At 39.8% G+C, this 23,453-nt stretch overlaps 1 protein-coding gene across 7 annotated transcripts; it reads left to right on the top strand.

Annotated features, from left to right (window-relative positions):
• Window positions 1-1,441: 1,441 nt before the first annotated feature.
• ZFAND4 (zinc finger AN1-type containing 4) lies at window positions 1,442-22,637 on the top strand. Of its 7 annotated transcripts, none has more exons than XM_041415792.1 (10): window positions 1,442-1,576; window positions 2,218-2,520; window positions 9,621-9,696; window positions 9,798-9,865; window positions 10,410-10,596; window positions 14,439-14,586; window positions 15,412-16,593; window positions 17,222-17,276; window positions 19,559-19,676; window positions 21,778-22,637. In XM_041415792.1, the coding sequence occupies exons 2-10, from the start codon at window positions 2,337-2,339 to the stop codon at window positions 21,911-21,913; spliced, it is 2,154 nt and encodes a 717-aa protein (XP_041271726.1). In that variant the 5' UTR covers window positions 1,442-1,576; window positions 2,218-2,336; the 3' UTR covers window positions 21,914-22,637. The 7 variants fall into 7 exon arrangements, with proteins under 7 accessions (XP_041271726.1, XP_041271725.1, XP_041271728.1 ...); XM_041415791.1 differs by having other exon boundaries at window positions 1,443-1,571; XM_041415796.1 differs by lacking the exon at window positions 1,442-1,576 and adding an exon at window positions 1,941-2,020 and having other exon boundaries at window positions 15,412-16,254; window positions 19,562-19,676.
• The last annotated feature ends 816 nt before the right edge of the window (window positions 22,638-23,453 follow it).

Here is a 23,453-nt window from a genome sequence, read left to right as displayed (position 1 = left end):
TTAATAACTTCTATTAACATTTCAAGAGGGCTGTTCACAAGCTAAGAACCCTGAGGGCCAGAAGCTCTTGGAGTAGGAAAAAAAAAAAGCTCCTGCCTTAGTGTTTCTTAAATTTTCATGTGAAAGGTCAGCAGAGAAAAGCTGTTCATAGTGCAAGTTTCTATGATGTAGATCACAACCTTTCTTCCAACCTAGTTTTTCTAAACTGGCAGATGGAGAGTGTTTGTGCCTTTCCTCATGCCTCTTCACACATTAAAATGAGGTCTAGGGACTTCACTTCTGGGAGGGCTTGGTCTGAGAGGTGACTTTTTGAACTGGATTTTGGCTAGAGGGTTTGGTTTTGGGTTGTGTTGTTTTTTTGGTAATTTGGGGGTTTTTTGCATGTGGGTTTGCTTTTCCGGTTTGGTTTTTTGGGGTTCTGCAAATTCAAGAAACCACAGCTGCATATTTCCCATAGAAGGGCAGAGCTGAAGGCTCAGTATTACAGCATCTAGAAGCTCTGACAGGTTCCCATACCTACTACATGTTTCTAAAAAGCCACAGTTTTAACTGGGCCTGAAACCCAACAGTGAGTCAGGCTAGGTCTTGTGTATTTTAAAATCTAAATGGAAAGTAGAGTGGTTAATGTAATTAGCACCTGCTAATAGGATAAGCTTGTTTTCTCTAGCCTGTGATCATCCACGGGCCTCGCTGCTTCCGGAGCTTGCCCTGGCCCACCTCACGCTGGAATGGGAGCACAGTCGAGCGCTGGCCTTCAGTGGAGGTGCCCCAGAGCAGTGCCTGGCCCCTGCCAGGGGGGAATGTTCGTGTCCCGGCTGGGAACAGCGGGGCGGCTGCCCCTGCCGCCCGGGCCCAGCGCTGCGCTCCGGCACACCGGCAAGGCCCGGGAGCCGCTCGGCCTGAGCGCACGGCGCTGCTGCTGACTCTGCGGCTCGGCCCTGTGTAAAAGGCCGCCGCAGCCACCGTAGCCTTGACGGGCCCTGGCCGCGTCCCCGGCCCCGCCGCACTCCGTGTCCCATGAGGCTGCGCGGCCGCCGCCGCTCTCACGTGTCCACCGGTAGCGCTGGGGGCGTTGCACAGACTCAGGGAGCGGTTTGGGGCGGAAGGGACCTGAAAGCCCATCCCGTTCGCCCCCGGCCCTGAGCAGGGACACCTCCCAGCGGAGCGGGCTGCCCGAATCCCCATCAGCCCGGCCTTCAACACTGCCGCCGATGGGGAAGTGTATCCGGGTCCTTCCCTGCGCACGCGCTGCCGCCCCGCGTCTTAACGACCACAACAAGCGGCCCGGCGGGTGCCCGCCCCTGAGGCACCGCGAGCCCCGCCCCCTGGGGCGCTGATTGGCCGAGGTTCGTGAGAGCGGCCGTCCCATTGGCCCGCGGGAGGAGCTGTCACAGGGCGGAGCAGCGCGGGGGCTGCCGGGCGGCTCCTCCCAGTCCTGCCCCCGGCGGCTCCGGCTGTGCTGCCAGTCCGTGCGTCCCGCCGGGCCCGGCCGGCTCCGGCAGCTGCGGCGGGCGGGGCGGCGCGGGGGGAGAGGAACCGTGTCTCCCCCCGAGCGGGCCCGGCGGTGGCAGGTGAGGTGAGACGCCACCTTCGCTCGGCGAGTTCCGGGCCCTCTGGAGCGCCGCTCCTGCGGGGACCCTGCGGCCGCAGCGCCGAGGGCGGCGGGGCAGGGGGGCCGTGCTCGAAGCCCCCCGGGCCCGGCCCCGCCGGCGAGGCGCGCGTCCCGGGAGGAAGCGGGGCCGGGGCAGTGGTGGCGGGGCCCGCGGCCAGCCCGGGGAGCGAGGCCGCCCCGAGGCGCGGCGGGGACGAGGCAGCTGCTCGGCGTCCTTTGTTCGCGGCGCTCCGCTCGGCTGCCGGGTCCGGCCCTGCTCCAACTGCCTTCCCTGAGCCCGGAGCGGGCCCTGTTCTTACGCCTTTCTGGAGTTTTCCTATAGCTGTGACACTGCCGAGGGCTCAGCTCTTGTCTGGAGGCATTGGGCGTCTGGTTGTCATGTAGCTTGTGGAAACAAAAATAACAAAGGTAGTAGGTTGCGTCTGGAATGCTGACTAGAATTAGAGCCCTAAAACTACAACGTTGGTAACATAATTTGAGGTTATCATGCCCTACCTAGGTAATAACTTCGTGTTTCTTAACAACCGTTTTACACAAAATGAATTTAAATTCTCTTTAGCAGTTGCGTTTAGATGTTGTCAGAACTATATTTGTTTGCTTTATAGGTGAAAAATCCTAAAGATGAACAGCAATGCACTACACGTGTCTTCAGAGCTGCCTTGGCTAGAAGTGGAATGTAGTTTCCTGACAGATCTTCTTACAAGGAAGTTGTAAATCCGTTCTAATGGCCAACAAGAAAGAGCCTCCTTTTTTTAATAAAGATAATATGGGACCATTTCACTACAAACTTCCTTTCTATGAAACTATGGAGCTCTTCATTGAAACGCTTACAGGAACCTGCTTTGAACTGCGAGTTTCCCCCTTTGAAACAGTTATTTCTGTGAAAGCTAAAATTCAAAGACTGGAAGGTACTATTCTCTCTTATTTCAGTGTAAACTTTATGACTTTAGAAGAAGTCCTGTTTTTAAAAGCATAATTGCTAAAATCAAACCAGAAAACTTAAATGTCATGTTTAGCAGTATATATAAAAACTAGATGCCTAGGTTTAATTGAAGTTGAGTTGTTTTTTCTGTTCTTTCTGTTTTCTATAAGTTCATGGCTTAGGCTTTGCTGCAATTGGTATGTTTGCTCTTCTGGTGGGTTGGTTGGGTTTTTTTTCCCATGTCCAGTTATTAAGGTTAATTGTAAAAAGTCTCTGGATTCTCTGACCCAAGTTGTTTGTTAACTAGCAAGGTTATAAATTCGAGCCATGCAATATATGTATATTATAACTGAGCATACTTTAGATTTGCTGCTATGTTTGTTGCTGATTAGGTTAGTCAGTTTATGGTTTTTTTATGATACTGCAGTCACAAGAGTAACTGCAGTGCAGGCAAATCCCAAAGGCAGCTTTAAGTTACTGATTTGAATTTTGTTTAGGTGAATGATCTTTTGCTGGTAGACATCTGGCTGAGCAATGCTTTGTCTTAAAGTGATAAACTTGACATATTTTGCAAAGTGAAAATCTCCTTTAAGTTATGAGGCCAGTCCTGATGCTTATGCAAGAAGAATAAGTGTAGGTTAGTCCCCTCTTACCTCTTTTCCTCTGTGGTGAGGATGACCTTGCATGAAAGAATGTGATTTGAAATATGTATATATTCATAGTCTAAGCATTGTGTCCTCTATCATCTTTTTCACTCTGGAGGTGTTAAAGAACTGTACAGCTGTAGAAGCTGAGCATATCAGAGTTGGTAATTTTAAGAAAAGGGATCCTCTCATTCCCTGCTATACCTGTATATGTTTTTAATCCTGTCTGTGTGGAACCCATCCTCTGGGAGATGTAATACAATGCTGTTGACTGGAATCTAAGATACTCTCCTCCTCTTATGGAAATCTGCTCTGGTGGATGGAAAAAACCCCAGACAGCTGGCACAAGTCTTAAAACACACAAGCATTGCAACAACAGAGGGGCCTATTTACTGGCAAGATGCACACAGCAGAAGCTCCTCTGTGCAGATGAGCGGATCTTGCATCCCTGTAGGTTCAGCACTGCAGCTCTGTGGGTGGGCTTTTGTTTGCTGTGGACAAGGTTGCAATTAATCACAAGTTAGAGAATGTGTCAAGATGCTCCTGGAGGCTAGAGGTGAAACAAGAAAAGGAAAGGGGTTTTCCTACTTGAAATTGAATATAGGTGTAGGAGACATGGGTAGAGTGCTAACTAACAGTGAATTAAAAGGTAGCATAGGCAGTAGAGAACAGAAGAAGGCAGGCTATCTGGGCAGTATCAGTGGTGCTTTAAAGGATATATTAAGATGTGAGAAAGAGGGAGTTGAATTCCTTGTAGTCCAAAATGTGAGACTGTGAATAGTCATACTCAGTTATACCTACAGCTTACAAAAGTATCCTAATTTCTTATTAGAAAAACAGCTCAGTTTGAAGTTATAATAATGTTTATCTGGAATTTTGTTTGCATGTTGTAGTGCATAGGATGGTAAAGTAATTATGGCTTAGCTGCCTGCTCTATAGAATTAATAAGTAAATTTCATTAAACATGGAAGATGAGTTCACTGGTGCTTATCCTTGAATTGTCAACAGTCAGTTTAAATATTTTGACACAGAGTTAAAATATTTGTACTGCCCTGATTAATGATTTTTGGGAGGCAGAGTGAAAACAAATTGATCAGTTACGTGTGGATGAAACAGATACACAATGACAAATTAATTGTATGCTGCATTTGGGGTTGCTTTTGCATGTAAAATAATCATTAACAATTTTTCAATGACAAAGTTCCTATTACAGTGCACAAGTTCAAGCAGTAAATCACCCAGATGGAGCAAAAATTCAGAAGTAATATTGTTGTGATTTAGCATGGGAAGGAGAAAGCTTACATCTGTTTCTGCTGCTGGTTTTCACTTTTTATTATTGTATTGTGTCAGCTTTCATGGGATGCGAATGTCTCTTATTTAAGCTGCACTTCTGGTTGGAGAATGCCTCTTACAGTGCTGGAAGACTACATGAGGTCCCTAGTTATGAGTATTTTCTATGTTTGGATGTTGAGGATGATAGTATATAAGCAAAAAAAAAAAAAAAAAAAGATGTTTTGGAAAAATGAGCTGAGACCTGAAAGTTCCAAGAAAAAAATCTGTAATTGTGTCAGAAGTTAACAAATTGTTGAAATATTACCAGTGCCTCTAATTGTAAGAGGCTAATAATAAAATTAAAACAAGACAGATTGATCTTTGTCAACAGCTGGAAAATCAATAGCTCTAGACTGTCTTCACAGTAACAAAAAAGCATGATGTGGATGGCATGTTAGGAATTTTGCTTCAGATACTGTTTGTCATTCTTGATCCCTGCTAGTGATCTGATATGGAAAGGCTTTGTTTAGACAGCTGTACTAGACATTGGTACCTTACTGAGAAAGAGCTGCATGTTTCCAGCTATGTGTTTTCAATGGTTTTAGTTAGTAAAGAATATACATGAAACTTACAGGTTCTAACGCAGCTGAAATTTCAGTGCAAGTCTTCTACTTGTAAATTGAAGTTATAGCATATCTGATGTGTGTTTGGATCAGATCCAGGCATTTGTCCTCAAATATGTCCTATGTGCAGTAAGCAGGAGATTTGTTATAGAGTTGATTTTGGAGCCCCAGGGGTAAATCACTCATAGTCTCAGATTCACTGACTGAGCCCTTTAAGGAGCTCACCTGGGAAGAAATAGCTCTGTTTGTCTCTGTTGGTGGGATAAAAACTGGAATACACACACAGTGCTGCTAGCAGTGCTACCTACTCCATTGGTTCTACTTGTTAATCGGTGCTGATGGACATGGATGGGATGGTATCTGAATTTCCAGGTGGCATGAAAGACTGAGCTTTAACATGGGTAGCTTTTAAAAAAAGAAAAAATCATTGAAAGAGGAAGTAATGGGGTTTTTTACCTGAGTTCTTTTTGCTTTCTTCATTGCACAAATCCTTGTAACTGCTGGGCTGGGCAGAGTTTAGTATTCATTTGGAAACACCAGTTATTACAGTGTTTTATAGACAGAGCATTCAGGTAGCATATTTGTAGTAGTGGTTAATTAATCTGTTAAAGAACCATAGGTAATACCTGTTAGTGTGTTTGTTGGGAAAGATAGGATTGAGTCTCAAGGGAGGAGGCAGGCTTTGGATTTGGTAGTGGTGGTGTTATTGTTGTTAGCTTGCAGGAATTAATTTGAATTCTTCAGTATAGAGTGTTAGGGCATTCATTTATGTAGTTAGCTTTAAAATAAAAACCAACTTGGTCATGGTTTGTTAGGTGAGTACTTGCAACTGAATTTTATGATCTATATACATGGAAACCTCGACCTTGTTAGATGAAAATTTAGATGTTCTCTTTTTCTTGTATTATTGTAAAGGGGAAAAAGAGAACGAGCTTTCAGAGCACATCTTGATTTCAGTGTTCAGTAGGTGTTCCCTTGTGTTCAGCAGGGAACGACAGATGCAGCAGTAATTTTGTTGTGTATGTGTGTACTCAGTTCATCATGTGAGTTGTTATTTTTCTTTGGTCTTTTAACTGTCATTATTTTGCTGCCTGTGTACAGCAGCTTCACATTAAATAAAAGGAACTAGAAGAATGTCAAGCAGATTTCATATGGATGTTGTAATTTCTTTCAATGTTCGGTGAATTCAGAGTATGTCAAAATGGCATTTGTTACTATTTGCATTAGAGAAGATAATAGCTGTGCTTCTGCCAGGACTGGAGTAAGTGGATTGCACAAGTGTCATGAATTTTTAATGGAACCAATCCTGCTTTTTTCTGTTTGCTATTTTCCCCCTACATCTTCTGTTTGCTTTATGATTTGCCTGTTTACTGTGCTGATAGAGAAGTTCATGAAGCATTTTTTAAGCTTGTGCCTTGTCTGAGCTGGGAGACATTTCTGCTCATAGTGGATGGCTGCCCAGAGCAGCATCTGGAAGCTGTAAGTAAGGTCACCTTTGTCAGGAAATTTTGTTAGCCTGCATTCAGTTGCTGGTGATTTGCTGTCTTTAGTTCTTAGTCAGTCCCTTCGACAAAGAGTAGGTCAGTACTGACTCCATGTATGCTGCCATAGTTACTGTCATTCAAGTGAAACTGGGCGGTTTAACAATTAGGAAAACAGTCCTGCCACTGTAAGTTGTGGGCCTTTCCAGCTTTTACTAATGTAGCCAGTTTGTGGGGGAAATAAGACTGTCAGCCCAGGCTCCATCAATTTCAACATTGACAGAAAGGTAAGTGCGGTTTGAATTTTGACAGTGAAATATATGTGGCATTTTTAAACATAGGAACTTTATACCCACAACATAAAATCAAGGCTTTTTTTCTGAAATCTACAGAAAATCTATTTTTTTTTCCCATGTCAGACTTGGCAATATCAGTTTCTGTGGTGAATCTACTTAGCATGCCAAAAAGAAGAGTAAGGGAGGGAAGCTTAAGGCTGTATGTGATATGCTGATTCAAAGACAGGATAGGGTAGCTGCTTCTCTCCTCTCCTCTCCTTCCCCTGTTTTAGTAGGTCACATTGTCAGTGTACCTGCAGCCATTTCAATCTGTAGTCTGCAGACTCTTCTGTCCTCCTGTAGCATGAGCTGGCTGGCTCATTTCCATTTGAGCATTGAGATGTAGTTTATTGCCTTGCTTACCTCTCAGTACTGATTTGGGGCAGGCCAGTGATGCCATCATGTACTGCTTATGGAGAGGGTATAGTGGATGGGTATCTCACAGTTCTCGTTTTTGTTGGCAGTTGTACATGATGATCTCTTGTGCAAATGTCTCCTCAAGAAATCCTTATTAAAATCCAGAAAAGGGACAGCTGATGAATATTTTGCTGTCTCTGAAGCTATAAAGCACATACTATTTCTCTCAGTATATAAATACAGAATTCTAAGAAAGCAGTATAAAAGGGAATTAGTAATAAAGATGTGTCTGTTTCTAATTACAGCAAAGTATCCTCTTTTCATCTGTTCATTTCATCAAAAATACATTGTCATTGTTGAATGAGCAAAACCATGTTTCACTCCAGTACTGCCAGCTGCAAGCCAGCCTTTTTAATAAATACTCTCTCAGTTTATCAAAGTAATTGGAAATTGCTTCTTGGAGGCTGCTGAAACCATAACAAATGCAGACAGTAATCAGATTGTTTGTAATCAGAGGAGGGCAAAACAACACAAAAAACTTAAATGTAGACTCACTGGCTATTGCCAGCTTTTTCTTTTGCTTACACTGCTGACTTGAAACATAAGCAATAACCAGCTATTAAGTAGCTGGCAGTGTAGTAGTAATTATGTTAGTCTACTGTATGAGCATATTCTTCTTACAAAGTCCTGTGGGCTTCTGAGGATATAAGATTGCTGTTAAATGCACTCAGAGGGAGTAAAGTTTTGTTGGTTGGTCAGAACAGGGAAGATCTGGATATGGGCTGGGGTGAGAAGAGGAAATTATCATCTTCTGTAAAGCCTAAAGAAAAACAATGACAGTTCCTCCCTGTGTGCTCCCCCTTCTGCACAGGGGTGTCTCCTACTTGCCTGTTAATTGTGCTTGGACTTTGATCCCCTCTTCTTCCTTGCCATTGACGGGTATTTGGAGCTTTGTGCCCTTCCTCTGCCTAGCAAGGGACTACTTTTCTGATCCCTGCCACAGCTTGCTGAGCATTCTCACATGCCTTCAAAAACTTAGACCTTTTTGGGAACTGTCTGAAAGACTCTGAGCTTTGTGTACCCCTCCTGCAGATGTGTTTAGGGATGTCTTACTGTGTAGCACTGTCACTTGCATTTTCTTTTTAAGTATCTGAACATGAAATGAATAAAAATGTAAGATAAGGTTATTTTAATGTAACCTTTAGGAAAATACATTTATAGATTTTGTTTCTTAGTATGAGAAATAGTGTTTAGAACTTTTTGAAAAAGTAGTTCTTGATCTCTGTAGATATGGATTTTAATTAACATTTGTCATGAATGTACAGTGAGATCTTAATTACCTGGGTTTCACTAGACAAATTAAACAACTTCCTTTTGATGCTGGAAGGAAGATATATATATATATATATATATATATATATATAAATTTTTGGGGTGGTCTGAGATGTCTCATCCTTTTGTAACTGTCTTCATTTTTATTCTGTCTGAAATTCAGAATGTGTTAGCATTGCAGTAAAAATGTGTGAAGACCTCAAGTTGTACCAGCTTTTTCTTATTAACTTTGATGTGTATTACGTCTGTATCTGAGTTGACTATGCAGACAGAAATTGTGTAGAATTTTGATTCTATTTGTATAGAACACAGATTTTTAATACGGACAGATATTCAGTATGCTTACTTTCTTTTAACAAAAACAGCCAAATCATCCCAGAACTTTAATTGAAAGTGAATATTACTGGATAATAGTAATAACATTCTGATGGCTTGGAAAAAAATCCAGAATGAAACAAAAGTGTTTGTAGGATGAAGTTTAATTTAAATGCTGTGCTACTAAACTTTGAGGTCCCAAAACAAGCAGGGATAAGAACAGATTTGCACTTCTTGCCCCTGTAATAGAGCTGGCACCAGTCACCTTAATGTGATTATGTCTGTATTGTGAGTATTACAAAATAGCAGTCTGTGATTAAATTATTCAGCAGTTTTGTAGGTAGAGCTTTATCCTGTTTTTCCCGTCAGTAGACCTAAAGTTCTGAAGTTCAGATAACAGGAAAAAGCCTCCCTTATTTGATGACTGGAAAAAGCAAGTATTCAGTAAGCCTGAAACATCTGAACACTTCTACACACTCTCTGCTGAGCCAGAAGGTTGAACTTTGTGTGTGAGCTAAAGCCTTCTGAAAACCTTTGGTTTCAATAACTATATGGAGGTTGGATGTCATGGCTGAAGACTGCTCAAGTGGCTGTCCTTGTCCTGCTTCTTCTCTTCTTTCTCCTGTGATCCAGTTTCAGTCCATCAGCCCCACACTCTTCAAAAATCAAAATTCCCCAGAAGTCTTCTTGTCAAGCCTTAAGTCATTTGTTTGTTTCTTTTGTTTAGGTATTCCTGTCTCTCAGCAGCACTTAATTTGGAATAATATGGAACTGAAGGATGACTATTGTTTGGATGATTATAAGTAAGTATGGAATAAAATTATGTTCCTAATTAATGTTTCTAAATAATTGTTAGCATGAACAACAGAAAATGCTATAAAAATGTATTTGTTGTTATTTACAGCATTTCAGAAGGCTGCACTCTGAAGTTGGTTCTGGCTATGCGAGGTGGACCTGTTAACACCAGAAGAGGTAGGTGTTAAGGAAGTTAAAGAAAGATGGTAGTTTTCATGCAATGTCTTGTAACTGTAAAGAGCTTCTCTTAGGTAAGCATTTTAGACAATGAGACTTCAGTTCCATATTAATTGGAAAAATACATAACAAAAAATGGGGGGATTTTTTTCTCCATCTTCTCTCAGCATATCAAGTGGACTTTGTTTACTCTTAAATTAAGTATATTTGTATGTATAAATTCTGAAGTCGTAAAACCAGCAATTCTTCACTTGAAGAAAAAATTATCCTGGAATGTCGTTATACAAATAATTTTTAAAATATGGTCAATAAAAATCAGGCATTGCTACAATCAAATTATAAACTTTATATGGTTATGTGGATCATCTGTACAGGAGTGAAAATGAAGAAATTCCATTGATAATTTTCACTTGGGAAAAAACTCAGCATTGCTGTCTTCTAGGTTGGGAATTCCTATTATAAACTGAGCTGAGCTCTCAGAAGTGATCAAAAGAACAATAATAATAATAATACTTTGGTTTTATTTTGGTTTTTTATCTTTTAGTTCCTGTGAAAGACCCTATTAGGGAAATGGCTGAATACATGGATCCTGCTAGAGACAAGGTCTGGGAGAAAGGGCCGTCCAACAAACAAGTCACCTTCTTAGTGTATCGCGAAGGAGATCGCTTGAATTTCTTCCGTGTGGTTGACCGGGGCGATGGCACTTTAACACCACTGTCTGAATCTTTGAGGTAAAGTTGGTTTTAGTCTTTGTATTATTCTTCAAAAGTGGGTTGCTGTGTAATTTTCAGCTGTATTTGTTTTATCAGAAGAGTATCTGGCATATTGAAAGAATTGTTCCCTAAGGGCTATTAAATTGTTGCAACTGTCTTAACAGCACAGTAGTGCTTTGTGGTCAGTGGTTGTGCTGATGGTTCTCTTATCACTGTGTGCATTAATATAGTGAGATAAAACTGACTTCATACTTCAGGCAATTCTCAGCATTCCAGCCCTTTCTGAAAGAGAACATGTTACAGGAGAGTCAAATCAATATTTTATTAGATAGTAAAAACTTCTGTTAAGCACTTTCTCTAAAATCTTAACGCATTTGTGTAGTTTAGTAAACATTTCCCTGTTCACATAATAATTTTTTTTCCTATGGGCATGACTTCGCTAAATGATTAGTCAGGAAAATCATAATTATCAATACAGCCAGATTTTGGATGTAATTAAACCTAATGTTGAGGTACCAAGCTTGTGTCAATTACTGTCAGAATCCATTGATCTGGTGTATCACTTTACCTACTGCATTGTACTTGTAGTTAACAGTTTGGTAGTCTTTTTCCTAAAACTTATCAAAATGGATACCTACTTAAAATTATTGCATTCTGTTTGTATACTGCAGCTTTTGGGTAGGTACTTTTATCCTCTCAAGAACTTAATATTTGTACAGCTGTGAGGAAAGGAGTCCCTTTTCTGGGAACTAGTTGTGTTTTCTCCAAGGCTAAGGCTCAAGGTGCTTTAAGTGACTATTCTTATTCCTATTTGCAAAAGGAAAGCAAGAGCTTTATACTGGGTTTATATGGTTTGTATTCAGAGTGATGCTACTCTTAAAAATTTTTATAAGACATCCACACTTAAAAACCACCGACACAAAGAAATACCAAAGCTGAATTTCCACATTGTTAAACAGAGTATAAAGAGACCTAGTGTTTGATATACAAGAAAGAGAAAAGATACAAATATTTTAGATCTGTGATTTTATCTTTCAGCCCCTGTGCTCTTTCAGTAAATAGCCACATATGGTATTATTGTAAATAAGTTTATTGTAAATAGGTTTAAAAAAGCATAATTGATTAAGGCTCAGAACCTGCCTGCTGCATTGGGCTGGATACACTTCTGGAAAGATGAGCAGACTGGTGTAATTCTTGTTCTTGCTGTTACCACTTTGTTCCTATTTAACCTCTGGCTCCAGTGAACATGGAAACCCATTCACAAAGCTGGGACCATGGATGCTATACTGTGAGTTAGTGCAAGGGGTTGTCATAAGGAGCTTGAAATTTCATTTTTCAGGAGAACGGGCCCTCTGGTATCTGCCTACGTGTTCAAATTTTAGTGTGTGTTGATTATTTTTTTTCTTCCCATTTAAAACTAGTATAGACAGTGGTCTGAAAGTCTTTGTACTTTTCCATTGGGTAATCCTAATGTACACATTTACTAGTAATTTTACTGAGATTGGCAAAACGTTGCAAATGGGAGGAATAAACCACACTCATTTGGCTCTTGCAAGGTACCCTGGGTAAGCTTTTCAAAGCACAGCAGCACACAGGAAAGTCAAATACATTGGGCTTAAGAAATGTGCTGGTTAGGTGAACCAGTTGGGTTGGAAGCCACCTGAGTTGAAAACATTCTATTTCAGTTGTTTCTGTTTTTTCTGTGCTGTCTATAGGAGTTCACTTAGTAGCTTTTCTAGTAAAGCAGATAGTAATTTGGAGAGGAAGGAAATCCTAATTCTTGAGTTTGTCACCATGGCTGGGTGAGACTGTGGGAAATGGAGAAAGTAACAAAGGGAGGAGAGAATGGAAGCAAATCAGACCTTTTTGTCTGATCTTTATAGGGTAAAGCTGTGGGTCACTGAATACTGCTGAAAACTACTAGTTTTGCATACTGACAGATGTGTTCATATGTGTGGGTATATTGGTGACTAAGCATTTTGAAGCTTGTGTTTATCATCCTTTTCCACATTGCTGATACCTGGAGCAGAATTCGACTGAAATTTAGAAATGAGACGTTGGTTTTGATCTTGGTTTTTATAGTTCTCCCAATAATTTTATTTGTGCTTGAGTTAGTGGTTAAAACTTGACAAAAGTGTGAATGCATACAGTGATCATTGTCTCTGGGTTAGAAGAGCATTGAAACTGTAGTGGAGGACTGTCAGACAGTGGTGCCAAAAGGGTTTCAGCAAGCTAATAATTTTTGAGACATGCATTTTACAAGAAAGAGCTCAGGAATGTTGACACCTATGGACAAAGTAAATATAAAATTTACTAATTGTAAAAAGGCCTGAAAATATCGTTAATATCAAAACTCTCTGTCCAACATCTATAATCTTACTATCACATTAAAACAAACAAAAAATCCTTTTGTCACTCCTTTTTTTATTTTTTTTTTTCTTCCCTGTGTGTGTTTTTGGCCCCTATTTGTCAGAAAATGGAACAAAAAGATAACAATTACGATGTAAACCTTGGTAAAGATAAAATTTTGAAATTATTTTTTTAGTGTTGGATTTTTACCAGGAGAAATATGTATATGTAATATATATGCTGACTGTTCCCCTATGGAATTGCTCAGGGTTTGGTAAGAAATGTCTGGTCTATTTTGCTGACTCTTGGTTTGAATTTGCTGCTATCTTGCTCTTCACACTCCAGCTGTGCTGCCTTTGGAATTTTGTTACATTTTAGGAACTGGATTTGGAGAGTCAGTGCAAAAAATGCTGGCTCTAAAGGCAGCAGAGTATTTCTAAGAATCAGGTAAGATGCCAGCTCTAATTAGTGATATTTTCTTTTTAGTACTGACTTCCACTTGAATTTCAGTTCTTCCTTGATCTCTTTTGGAAAGTAGAAACTTAAGCTAAATCTGCTAAGACATTTGTATGAACACAGGGGAATTAGGGGAATTGCCTGATTGTCGTGATTTCTAGATGCTGACAGTGTAATGGAAGAACTAAAACACTCTTTAAAATGTCCTGCCTACAGTGTTGAAAATGCATCAGTTTGTAATGAAGTGGACAGTCCTAATGGTTCTTTCATTTCACTGTCAAATGTTGAATGTGTTACTGATTAATGCTTCATTGCTTCATAGGAAAAACAAGTTAGATGCTGATTTTTAAAACCTTGAGATTTAGATTCTGTTAGAACGCAGAATGGAAGAAGGAAATGTCATGCTATAAACTTCCAGTGACTACTGACTTAAAATATTTTGTCTTGGGACTAGCAATTCTAATCTATTTATTTTTTTTTCCGAATGTGAGACTCTTTGGAATCTTTGGAAACCTAAACTGATCTTTTTTTTCTTTTTTTTTTTCTTTTTTTTTTTTTTTATTTTGAAAAGGAGAAATAGAATATCACATCCACATGGGTGACCCCTCCATTTCCATTTATGGTGAGAACACCCCTCAGGATGGATAGAAATTTGGACTTTTCCTTCCATGCCAGTGTCTGGTTAATTGGAAAACTGATCAGCTTGTTGTCTGAGTCCCACACTTAACAGCTTTGGCCATATCTTCAGGAGACATTTGTGGAACTGGATATCCCCTCTGAGGGGAAAATATATAGTGAGTGTGAACCAACTGTATATGCTGTAACAACTTCCCAGAAGCGTGGCTGTGTGCAGATTTCAGCGACATCACCTTGCCGTAATAAGGGATGCTTATGTGGATAAATGGATTTGAAATATCTTTGCATACAGTTTTACATAATGTTTTGTCAACAGATCAACTACGGATATGACTTCCTAGTTGTGAGAATACTCTGCATTGAAAATGTAATTGAATTACTTCATTAGAGGGTGAATACAAACTTTCTTTTATTTTCAGTGGTGGTTCAGTTTATAATTTATATGCTGATGATGAAGATGAGACAGAGGCATCACCTTCTGGCCAACAGATTATTGAGAATTCAATTACTATGAACAAAATGAAACTGCTCAAGGCAAAGATGGAGAACATGAATCTGAGTAAAAAGGTGAAATTGTGATTTCAGTTTTTCTGTCATAAAATGGCGTGGGCTTTCCTTGTGCTGCCTTTTCTAAAAAGTAGATCAGATACTCTGCCATATTGAGAAGTCAAGTTGTCATGGGTAGATGATTTCTCAGCTATTGTTTGTATAAATGTTCTGGTGAGGGGCATTGGCATTCCTTGGATCTACTTGCCTTCATTCAAATAATTAATTACTAGTCCTGGATTTATTTGCAAGCGTAGAGTTTTTGGGTAGGTGGTGGGTGGGTTTTGTGGGTTTTTTTGTTTGGGTTTTTTTCTTCCAGTACTTTAAATAGAATTGTTTTGCAGTACTGCTCTGGTAAAAGTCAATGTTTCTCTTAAAATGAAATTTTGTTAGGTATACTGTAACTGAAAAACCTATAAAGTGAAATATGGGAATGATATTATCTTGAAAATAAAACAGTAAACTGGTGCTCATGTGTGACTAGGTTACCTAGATGTAAAATGAAGAGATTATACTTCATTACATTTTTTGTTGTGGTTGAGACCTGAAGCTCCTCTGGATAACTTTGATGACATTCTGGCTTCCTTTTTCTGTTTCTCTGATAGATCACCTATTTATTGAAAACATTTCCTGATATAATCTTTTATTTTATCACTCAGATGTTGGGATGAAGTCTTGATGGCTAGCATCATATGAGGGAGTAGAAAGAGTGATCTGGCCTTACACTGTCTGAATTCCTCAGAATATATTTTCAGTCAGGTCTTTTGAGTGCAACTGGAATTCAAATACTAATTGTTGTTGTATCTGTGATTTTTGATTTTGGTTGGGCTTTTTTTTTTTTAACAGCCTAAGAAAACCGTCAAGGTGAAGCCTCGCCCTCCCATGACCCCTCGACCATCGAGTGGCTCGGTGGCTGCTGCCCGTCACCGCTTTCTCAGAGTGCTGCCCCACATCGGACAGTCGTGCCTACCTCCTCCTGGGAATGTGCATCAGTCAGAGTCTCCCCAAAACGCACTTTCAGCATTGGCTACTTTGGCCACTGCTGGTAGAACAATGCCATCCACAGCTAATCACTTCCTGAAGGAAGACGACACTTGGCAGAGCAGCTCTTGGTCTCAGCCAGTCAATAGCATCAGGTTACCACCGAAAATATCTCGCGTTGAACTAGAAAATGCAAAGCTACCTACAAATAGTATTCTGACTCCTGTTTCATCCCTGCCTGCAAATTCAGAAAAAGCACCTGAAAATGTGACCTCAGCAAGTGAGGAGGATGCTGGTTTGTTTCCACATCTGACAAACGTGGAACTATATGGAAGAGAAGACGAACATCTACCTGAACCAGATGCTTTTACTTTTTTAACAGAAGGCAGCACTGCTGAACAGTGTAGTGAGATATATGACATAGGAAAGGTGAACCCAGAGCTTGAACTGCCTGATGGAGACAAAGATTCTGAGGTTGTAGAGCAGCATAGAAAACCTGTTGGCAAAGTGCTGAGCACTGCAGCAATGGAGACTGGTCTTCTCAGTACTCGTGAATTAAGTCCTCAGAAAAATCTGCTTTTGTCTCCCCTCCGGTATTCAGCGCAAGTGGCACATCACAGTACTCTGAAACCACAAGCACAGCCCAGATGCTTCGAGGCTGGTAACTTGAGATCTGCGGCCTCCCCAAATGTGCTTCGATCGTTGGAAGTACGTAGTATAGCAGACTCCTCTTTTCCTAGGACCACTAGATTTTGTAGTGTGAAAGTAGAGTCACTTGGCAAAAGACCTGATGTAATTTCTAAAGCAGAGGCTAGGGACATCACAGATGTGGCTAGCAAGGTATCCAAAGAACCTGCGAGTTCTGTAAGTAGCTTAGGATTCCTGGCTTCGCTGGCCCGAAGCACAAACAGGGAAAGTTTACAGAGTTCCTGTGGGACTGACAGGTTTCGGACTTCTGGTATTGCACTGCCTACAAGCCTGCAGCATTTTCAGGAAGAAAGCTTTAGGAAAACTGCTCCTCCAAATGAAGCTGCTGAATATATTCTAGTGAGTATGCAAACATCCAAAGAAATCAAAGTTTTCCTGGTTTTGTGATACTGATGTTACAAAACTACTGTGTGTGTGTGTTTCTGTCTTGTCAGGAGAGGCAAATGGACTGTGGGTGGTGTATTTAAACTTCTGATTGTCTTAAACTATTTTCTGAATGGCTGATGATATCTAAACAGCCTGTTTATCTAAACAGGTCCTAGAAGTAATTTTTCATTAAGATTAAAGTGGTTGTTCAGTTCACAACTGAAATTACGAATTATTGTAGTGATAGAGTTATGAGTGTGTGTGTTAGAAGCATCATCTGGCTTCTGCTGCTCACTAATTGTCATTTATTCCAAAGTGTGCCCAGTGACTGGCACCATATTTGCCAAGCTTCTGCTGTCTGATGTACATTGTTGTTTTGGTGGATTTTGAAGTGTGGGGAGATTGATTAAACAGCCATTGAGAGTAAGGGTTTATGTTACAGAATAGTAACTGTAAAAGTGTGCAGAAGTTTCTTGGACTCTTCGTGTGTAGATTGATAAAACATTGATATCAAATAAGCTAATACCAGACTACCTACTTTTCCATTTAATTTCCATCTACTAGTAATTTCCTTGTGGACATTTTTTTTTTTTTTTTTTAGTCTGCACATGGGCTTGGAATGAATGGAAGTATGGCAGCTGTAGGGAAAAGAGTAGGTAAGTAACATATAATAATTAAAGATTAAATTAATCTTTAATCTTTCCTGATACATCACGCATAGAGAGGACAAAAATAATTTCTCTTTGTAAGGCATTTGGCTTCTGGAGTCCTTGCTGTATTATACTTCTATAGCTTGGTTAACCTTTTAATATTTTAAGCAATTCTTAAACAAGCAGATGGGATCCAGATCTTAGATGGACCATAACTGCAACTATTCCTTAGCTTTTTTAATACTTAGTGAATCCTGCACGTCATCTGTAGATCTAAATGGGAGTTACTGTGCTGAAGTTTCCAAATTATCAGTTCTCTGAATACTTCTGAGTCTATTAAAATCAGAGCCAAATTTATCAGTAGCATTTTCTTTAGTACAAAAAAGTGGGGAGGAAGCAATAAGGGCATGGATGCTGCAGAACATAGATACAGTGCAGATATTTTACTGGTTTTTGTGCTTGTCATTCTTTCCACCCTAGCCTTGGTAACTGTGGAGTGCTTAATGTTTGACATCTACTGAAAAAAGATGTGTTATGCATAGATGTTAACTGCTTATGTGATTAATTCTACTGGGAGGAAAGGAATTGTCTAAATTAATGCTTTTAAAGCTCTTAAGACAGTGAGCTAAGAATTTTCAGTGCATTTAATTTTTCTTCTATGTATCTTGGACTTGCAGTTAGCAATTTTTCTTTTCTTTCTGTATGACCTTAGGAAGAGGTAGGTATGTATTGCAGATCCAGGTGTAGAAAATGAGCTAGACAATAGGTGTTCAAATAGCAGCTGCAACAGAAAAAATTATGTAATTGCAATGTTGGAGCAAAAGCTGTTAAAAGAGTGGGTTGTGCCATTGTTTCACAGCTGTGGGTGCAGCTTTGACTTGGCAGTCAGTCAGTAAACAGGTCTGTCCTTTGCTGCTCCAGAGGTGGTACCCTGAGAGCCTTGTCTGCATATGGGGAAGCCTGCTAACACCTGAGTCACTTTGGATAGGACTGTGAAGAAGACACTCCTCTGGTGAATCTTACACTGGACAGAAGTGTATTTTCCAAAAGATGCTGGATATGAGTTGGGGTGGTCATATCATGCAGGCTCTTGAGAGAGATGTGGTGATGATCTGTTAAAACTGGCCAAAGGACAGATCACTTTTCACTGTAGTTGCTGTAGGGATGTAAATGTGAAGACAGGTGTATTTTTTTTCCTGTTCAAGTAGATCCACAGGGCCAACTGTCTTCAAGCTCTGTCTCTTTCACAGACTGGGCTAACCGATGCCTCTGAAATGGTGTGCTTTTAGATGACTAAATCATTAGCGTGGACAAATGTTGCCTGGAACTTTGAATGCTAAATAGGAATGGGGTGGGAGTGGTTGGTAGTGATGACTGTGATGTGTAGTGACTGCCTGGTGCTACTTTTGAGTGTAGTCTGCTGCATTTCAACTAAGAAATGACTGTTGGGATTAAAAGTGTACTGGACACAAAATACTTGAGAATTCATGAGAACTTTTTGGGAGCATCCTGACAATTTAGCAGTAGAAACACTGAAAGAATGTTTGAACGGATGCATTGCTCACTTTACTGATCCAGATGTGGGAAATATGCTTAAGGAAGTTGTGGAGAAAAAACTTACTTCCACAGAGGGAAGGGAGGAGATGAAGAAAGGAGAAGCCTTTTCGTTACATGATCTCCAGTTAATAAAGCAACAGCCAAGAATTATATGGCAAAAAGTAAACATAAAATAAATTTTTAAGTGTAGAAATTTTACAAACATCTGCAAAGTGCCTAATGTAACCATATAGCTAAGTAGAGGCCTGTAGTGTAATACTATACTTTTCTTGCACTTCTGGAGTACCAGCAAGATGTTGCAGTACTTACTTGGCAAACTGGTATACTGACTATATTGGATGCTAGGTACTGGAGTGCCCAGTTGATTCTTTGTAAAGCCATTGTGCACAGTGCTTTCCCAGTGACACTCCGTGTTCATTTCACACCTGGGAAGACCATTAAGAGATGTGTTTCTTGATTTGTTCTGTAACTTCTTGCTTACGTGAACTTTTAAGGGGTGTTCAAAACAACAGTTCTGTGCATTGGGATGCCTCTTCCAGAGGTGTACATAGGCTTGAAGTGTGTTTCCTGTTTTGGCTTTCGTGGTTTATTTTTCCCCTCTCCTTTTACACTTTGGGGTTCCCACCTGAAGTATCCTAAGAAATGCAAAACAAATCTGTGTTTCAAAAGATAACATTTAACTAGTTTGTGAGTAAGTTAAAATGTCTTTGCTGTCTTTCTGCTTCTGAAAGCAGGTGAAGCAACCCATCTTCCACCTGTGAATGGCTTAATTCAAGCAAAAAAGAAAATTTCAAAGCACTGCTTTCTTTGTGGCAAGAAAACTGGATTGGCAACCAGCTATGAATGCAGGTAGGCTGAGTATATAACCAGCTGTTACTTAAAATTGATAGCTGAGTTAACCAAAAAGTTTTCTTTGCTGCATGGTATTCCTTAAGCATAGGAAATCAAAAGGCAACCTTCAAAAAAGTTGCAATTCCCAGTTCAGCAAAACTGCAGGAATTAGAACTTGAGAATGTTGCCCCCATTCTGCTCTTGAGGTGTATGTTCTTCCAGGAAGGTCAAGAATGAGAAGGTAACAGAATGGAAGATACCAGGAAATTAACAGATAACAAAAAACAATGACACTTTATACTGGTGGGAGAAAAAGTTTCTACATATACATGTTCTGCAAAGTTTCTCATCCATAACGATACCTTTAACAACTTGAGGAAAAAGCAGCTTTGGTATAGTTTCTCAGAAATTGCTCTGATTTCTCCCTATTGCAGCATATCTTCAGAGTTTGTGAATTTACACAAATTTTGTTCAACAAATTTTTGATGTCTGTTCTGCTTTTTGCAAGACTTCAGTTACCTTTGAGCACTTAGAGCATCTCACACACAGAACACCAAAGTGCTGGTCCTCCAAATCCTTACTTCTAGACAACACTGTGAGACCTGGCGCTTGGTTGTAGTCTTGGGAAACTGTAAAAAGAAACCACAAAAAAATCCACAGACAAAAAAAACTAACCTCCAAACAGAAAAAAACCTCAACAACAACAACAAACACAGGACAAAAGCCAGCTCTGTTAATCTTAGTTTTCAAAGTATTTTTCCCCACATAATGTTTTTTATGAGCTAGTCAAGGTTGGGAACTGCTGCACTGTGAGGGCTGCATTTGGAGCTGATCTTGGTTCATGCCAACTACAGCAAAATGAAAAAGAACTTCTGCCACTGGGAATTGTATAGAGAATTTCAGGGTGAGGAATTGTCTCCTTACTGATTCTTCAGTCTCTGATTTTGAAACAGTTTTGGACACTGCTCACTTTCCTGATGAGCAAATAGCTGCAAGCTCTTCTAAAAGTAACTAAGCAGCTTACTTAAGGTTAAAAATTAAGGGGGTGATGGCTCATTTCCAAGAATAGCATTCGTTTTGGTTTCAAAAGGAGCAACTATATAGGACCATTTACTAGCAAGCAGGATAAACCAAATAGAGAACAATCAAATGAGAAAAGTGATTATGGGGCCAAGAACCGAAGAAAAGCAAATTTATTTCGAGGCACACAAAGCCTCAGTAACAGCTGCAGAGTTTATTATGAACCTAGATAGATAAATAAATAGGGGATTGTAGTGTAATAGTGAATTTTGTTGGGTAATGCTTAATCCATTTCAACAGAATTCTGATTTTGAGTGGTATCAGTGTTTAGCTGTCAGGAAACATCTCTATGAAATAATCAGGCAACAGGACACCAGTATGGGTCTCCAGATAAAGCACTTTTCCAGATCATTAACAACACTCAAAGTATGCTTTTCTTCTGGTAAGACTCTTAGCTGCAGAGCTGTCAAGTTTGAAGCAAAAATCCTGATCTTAACTCATGAAAATTGCAACGGATACTGGGTAGATGAAGCCTATTGAAGTCCTCCAGGAAGTTACGTTCCTTGTAGTTTGTCTGATGTCTTAACAGCTGACTAAATCTGTATCTATTAATCTTAAATGGCTCATTTGAGTTTATGCCAGGCAGAAGTTGAGCTGAAAACAGCCGTTTTGATTGTCTGAGTGATGTTGTGGTTTTGAATTGAAATGCATTATGTGGATTTCACCTGAGAGAATTACTGTCCATGGTTTTATCGTCTGAAGCTACCAACTAATATTGTGTGAGGCCCTTAAAAAAAAGAAAGAAAGTAAAACATAGCTCATTATTCTTAATTTATAAATGTATTTGACTCCTTACTAGCTGGTTCCTGGAGTACTGATTTTGCTTAGCTTCCCAGCTGAAGAAACTGTTGGGTCAAAACTAAAATATTCAGTGTGAAAAATGTCATTCTGTGTACCCCACCAGTTAATGTTATCAGTCAAGGATGGTAACAATTCAAACAGCTCTTTCATCTAAGGCATGGTTAAGCAAAATGGCTACCAGCATGTCAGAGCATTAAAAGCTTCTAAAAGCTTGTAACTTATATTCTTGATTCTTCAGATGTGGAAACAACTTCTGTGCAACACACCGCTATGCAGAGACTCACACTTGCACCTACGACTACAAGAGTGCAGGACGGAGGTATTTACAGGAGACCAACCCCATCATTAGTGCACCAAAGCTTCCCAAAATTTGACATGGTTGTGCTGCATGTGGCCACTCTGCTGTTGAAGAATTGTGTTGAATTGAGAGAAGCACTTGCTTAAACTGCATAATTTCGCCATGCTCCGTATTTAAAGATTTGCCAAGTAACAAAAGCACATGAGGATGCATCGAAGAATAATGTGAACACTACTGCAGTTAAAACTTTTCTTCTTGAATGAATGAAAGGTTAAAAATGAGTTTCTGAAAACTTACACTATGATTTAACTGTTACTGCACGTGTTGTGTTTTATATTTGGAAAAGCTATTTCACTAGACAAGTCTTTAAAGATGCACTTTACTAACTTTACTGTATAACCAGAGTTGAGGGGGTGTTGTAATGAGGGTGTCACGTAATGTCTTCTGTACTCTGGTTTTGTCCATTGTGTGGTATCTTCTAAGTTATTTCACTAGAAAGAACCCTCTCCCTCCCCTTTCTTCAAACAGCCTGTTTTGAAATCTTAAGGGGATAGTGTGTTCCACCCCTCTGTTTCATTCTGATTGATATTTGTACATTGTGTGTCCATTCTGAAAATTACATATCATCTTAATCACATTTTCTTAAAATAATGCTGTTTATATGACAAGTTTGTTTTTAAATAGAAGGTTCCCTGTTTGTTGCCATTAAATATAAGAAACAACTTATTTTAACTTTTTTTGTAATCCTAGATTTTTTTAAGACTTCACAACTTGCTTTGTTAAGATGTTGAATGCTGTTACTGGAAGAAATTCTAATAAATATTAAATTTTATTCTTGTTTATGCTGTCATAAATGCACAAAATAACGTCCCTCTTACAGTGTGCTCCTAAATTAAAAGCTGGGCTCTCTTGGGAGGGTGTATTTATTTTCTTATTCTTTGTTTGGTTTTTTGTTTTTTTGTTTTGTTTTGGTTTTTTTTTTGCACAAGCACTGGCTCATATCTGTTCATACTGAAGGTGATGGGAGAAATTCCCACCAGCTTCATTAGAAATAGTGTGGCCAACACTATGTGCTTTAAATAAACCTCCTGAAGTCTTACAGGTGTACTAGCAAAGGCAGAAGGGATGCACAAGGAATGGCCTGCATTAATCTTTCTCCCCTCCAGCTGATACAGTACAACAGCAGTTCGGTAAATGCATGAGACACTTCTGATGATTATGTAGCCTCTGCAGAAACTGCTGTTGGAGGAATATACCTACTCAAAGACTTTATTCTTTCATTCCCTTAATGCTTGTGAAATGTTTTTATAAGCATAAGTTGCATGAAGTGTTCCAGTATAAAGAGATTAATAAAAATCCTAGGACAAACCACCAAAACAAAAGAAATCCTCCCACATTGTATCTAGGTAATCAAATGTCATTGTCCCTGTCTTGCCAAAGTCCTCAGCTACTTAGCTGGTTGTGGTATTAAAATGATCTGTGCTGCATTCCAGTCAAAGGGTAGCAGCTTTATGAGAATGACAGCCCAAAGGCAGATGAAAAAAAGAAGATGATCACTGAAAGAAGGAGAAGTAACTTGAGGAATCTCATCCTTGGAGGAAATCCATTTCATGTAG

This window comes from Onychostruthus taczanowskii, unplaced genomic scaffold (genome assembly GCF_017590055.1).
Source record: "Onychostruthus taczanowskii isolate IOZ18803 unplaced genomic scaffold, ASM1759005v1 scaffold5, whole genome shotgun sequence".
In the NCBI taxonomy this organism is placed as follows: domain Eukaryota; kingdom Metazoa; phylum Chordata; class Aves; order Passeriformes; family Passeridae; genus Onychostruthus; species Onychostruthus taczanowskii.
This window is presented reverse-complemented; position numbering and strand designations above follow the sequence as displayed.

Bases quoted from the DNA above. Each gene is read 5' to 3' on its own strand.
- ZFAND4 (XM_041415792.1), top strand. From the start codon at position 2,337: ATGGCCAACAAGAAAGAGCCTCCTTTTTTTAATAAAGATAATATGGGA. The intron at 9,697-9,797 runs GTAAGTATGGAA...TGTTATTTACAG, and splicing joins TATTGTTTGGATGATTATAA to CATTTCAGAAGGCTGCACTC. The intron at 19,677-21,777 runs GTAGGCTGAGTA...TTGATTCTTCAG, and splicing joins GCAACCAGCTATGAATGCAG to ATGTGGAAACAACTTCTGTG.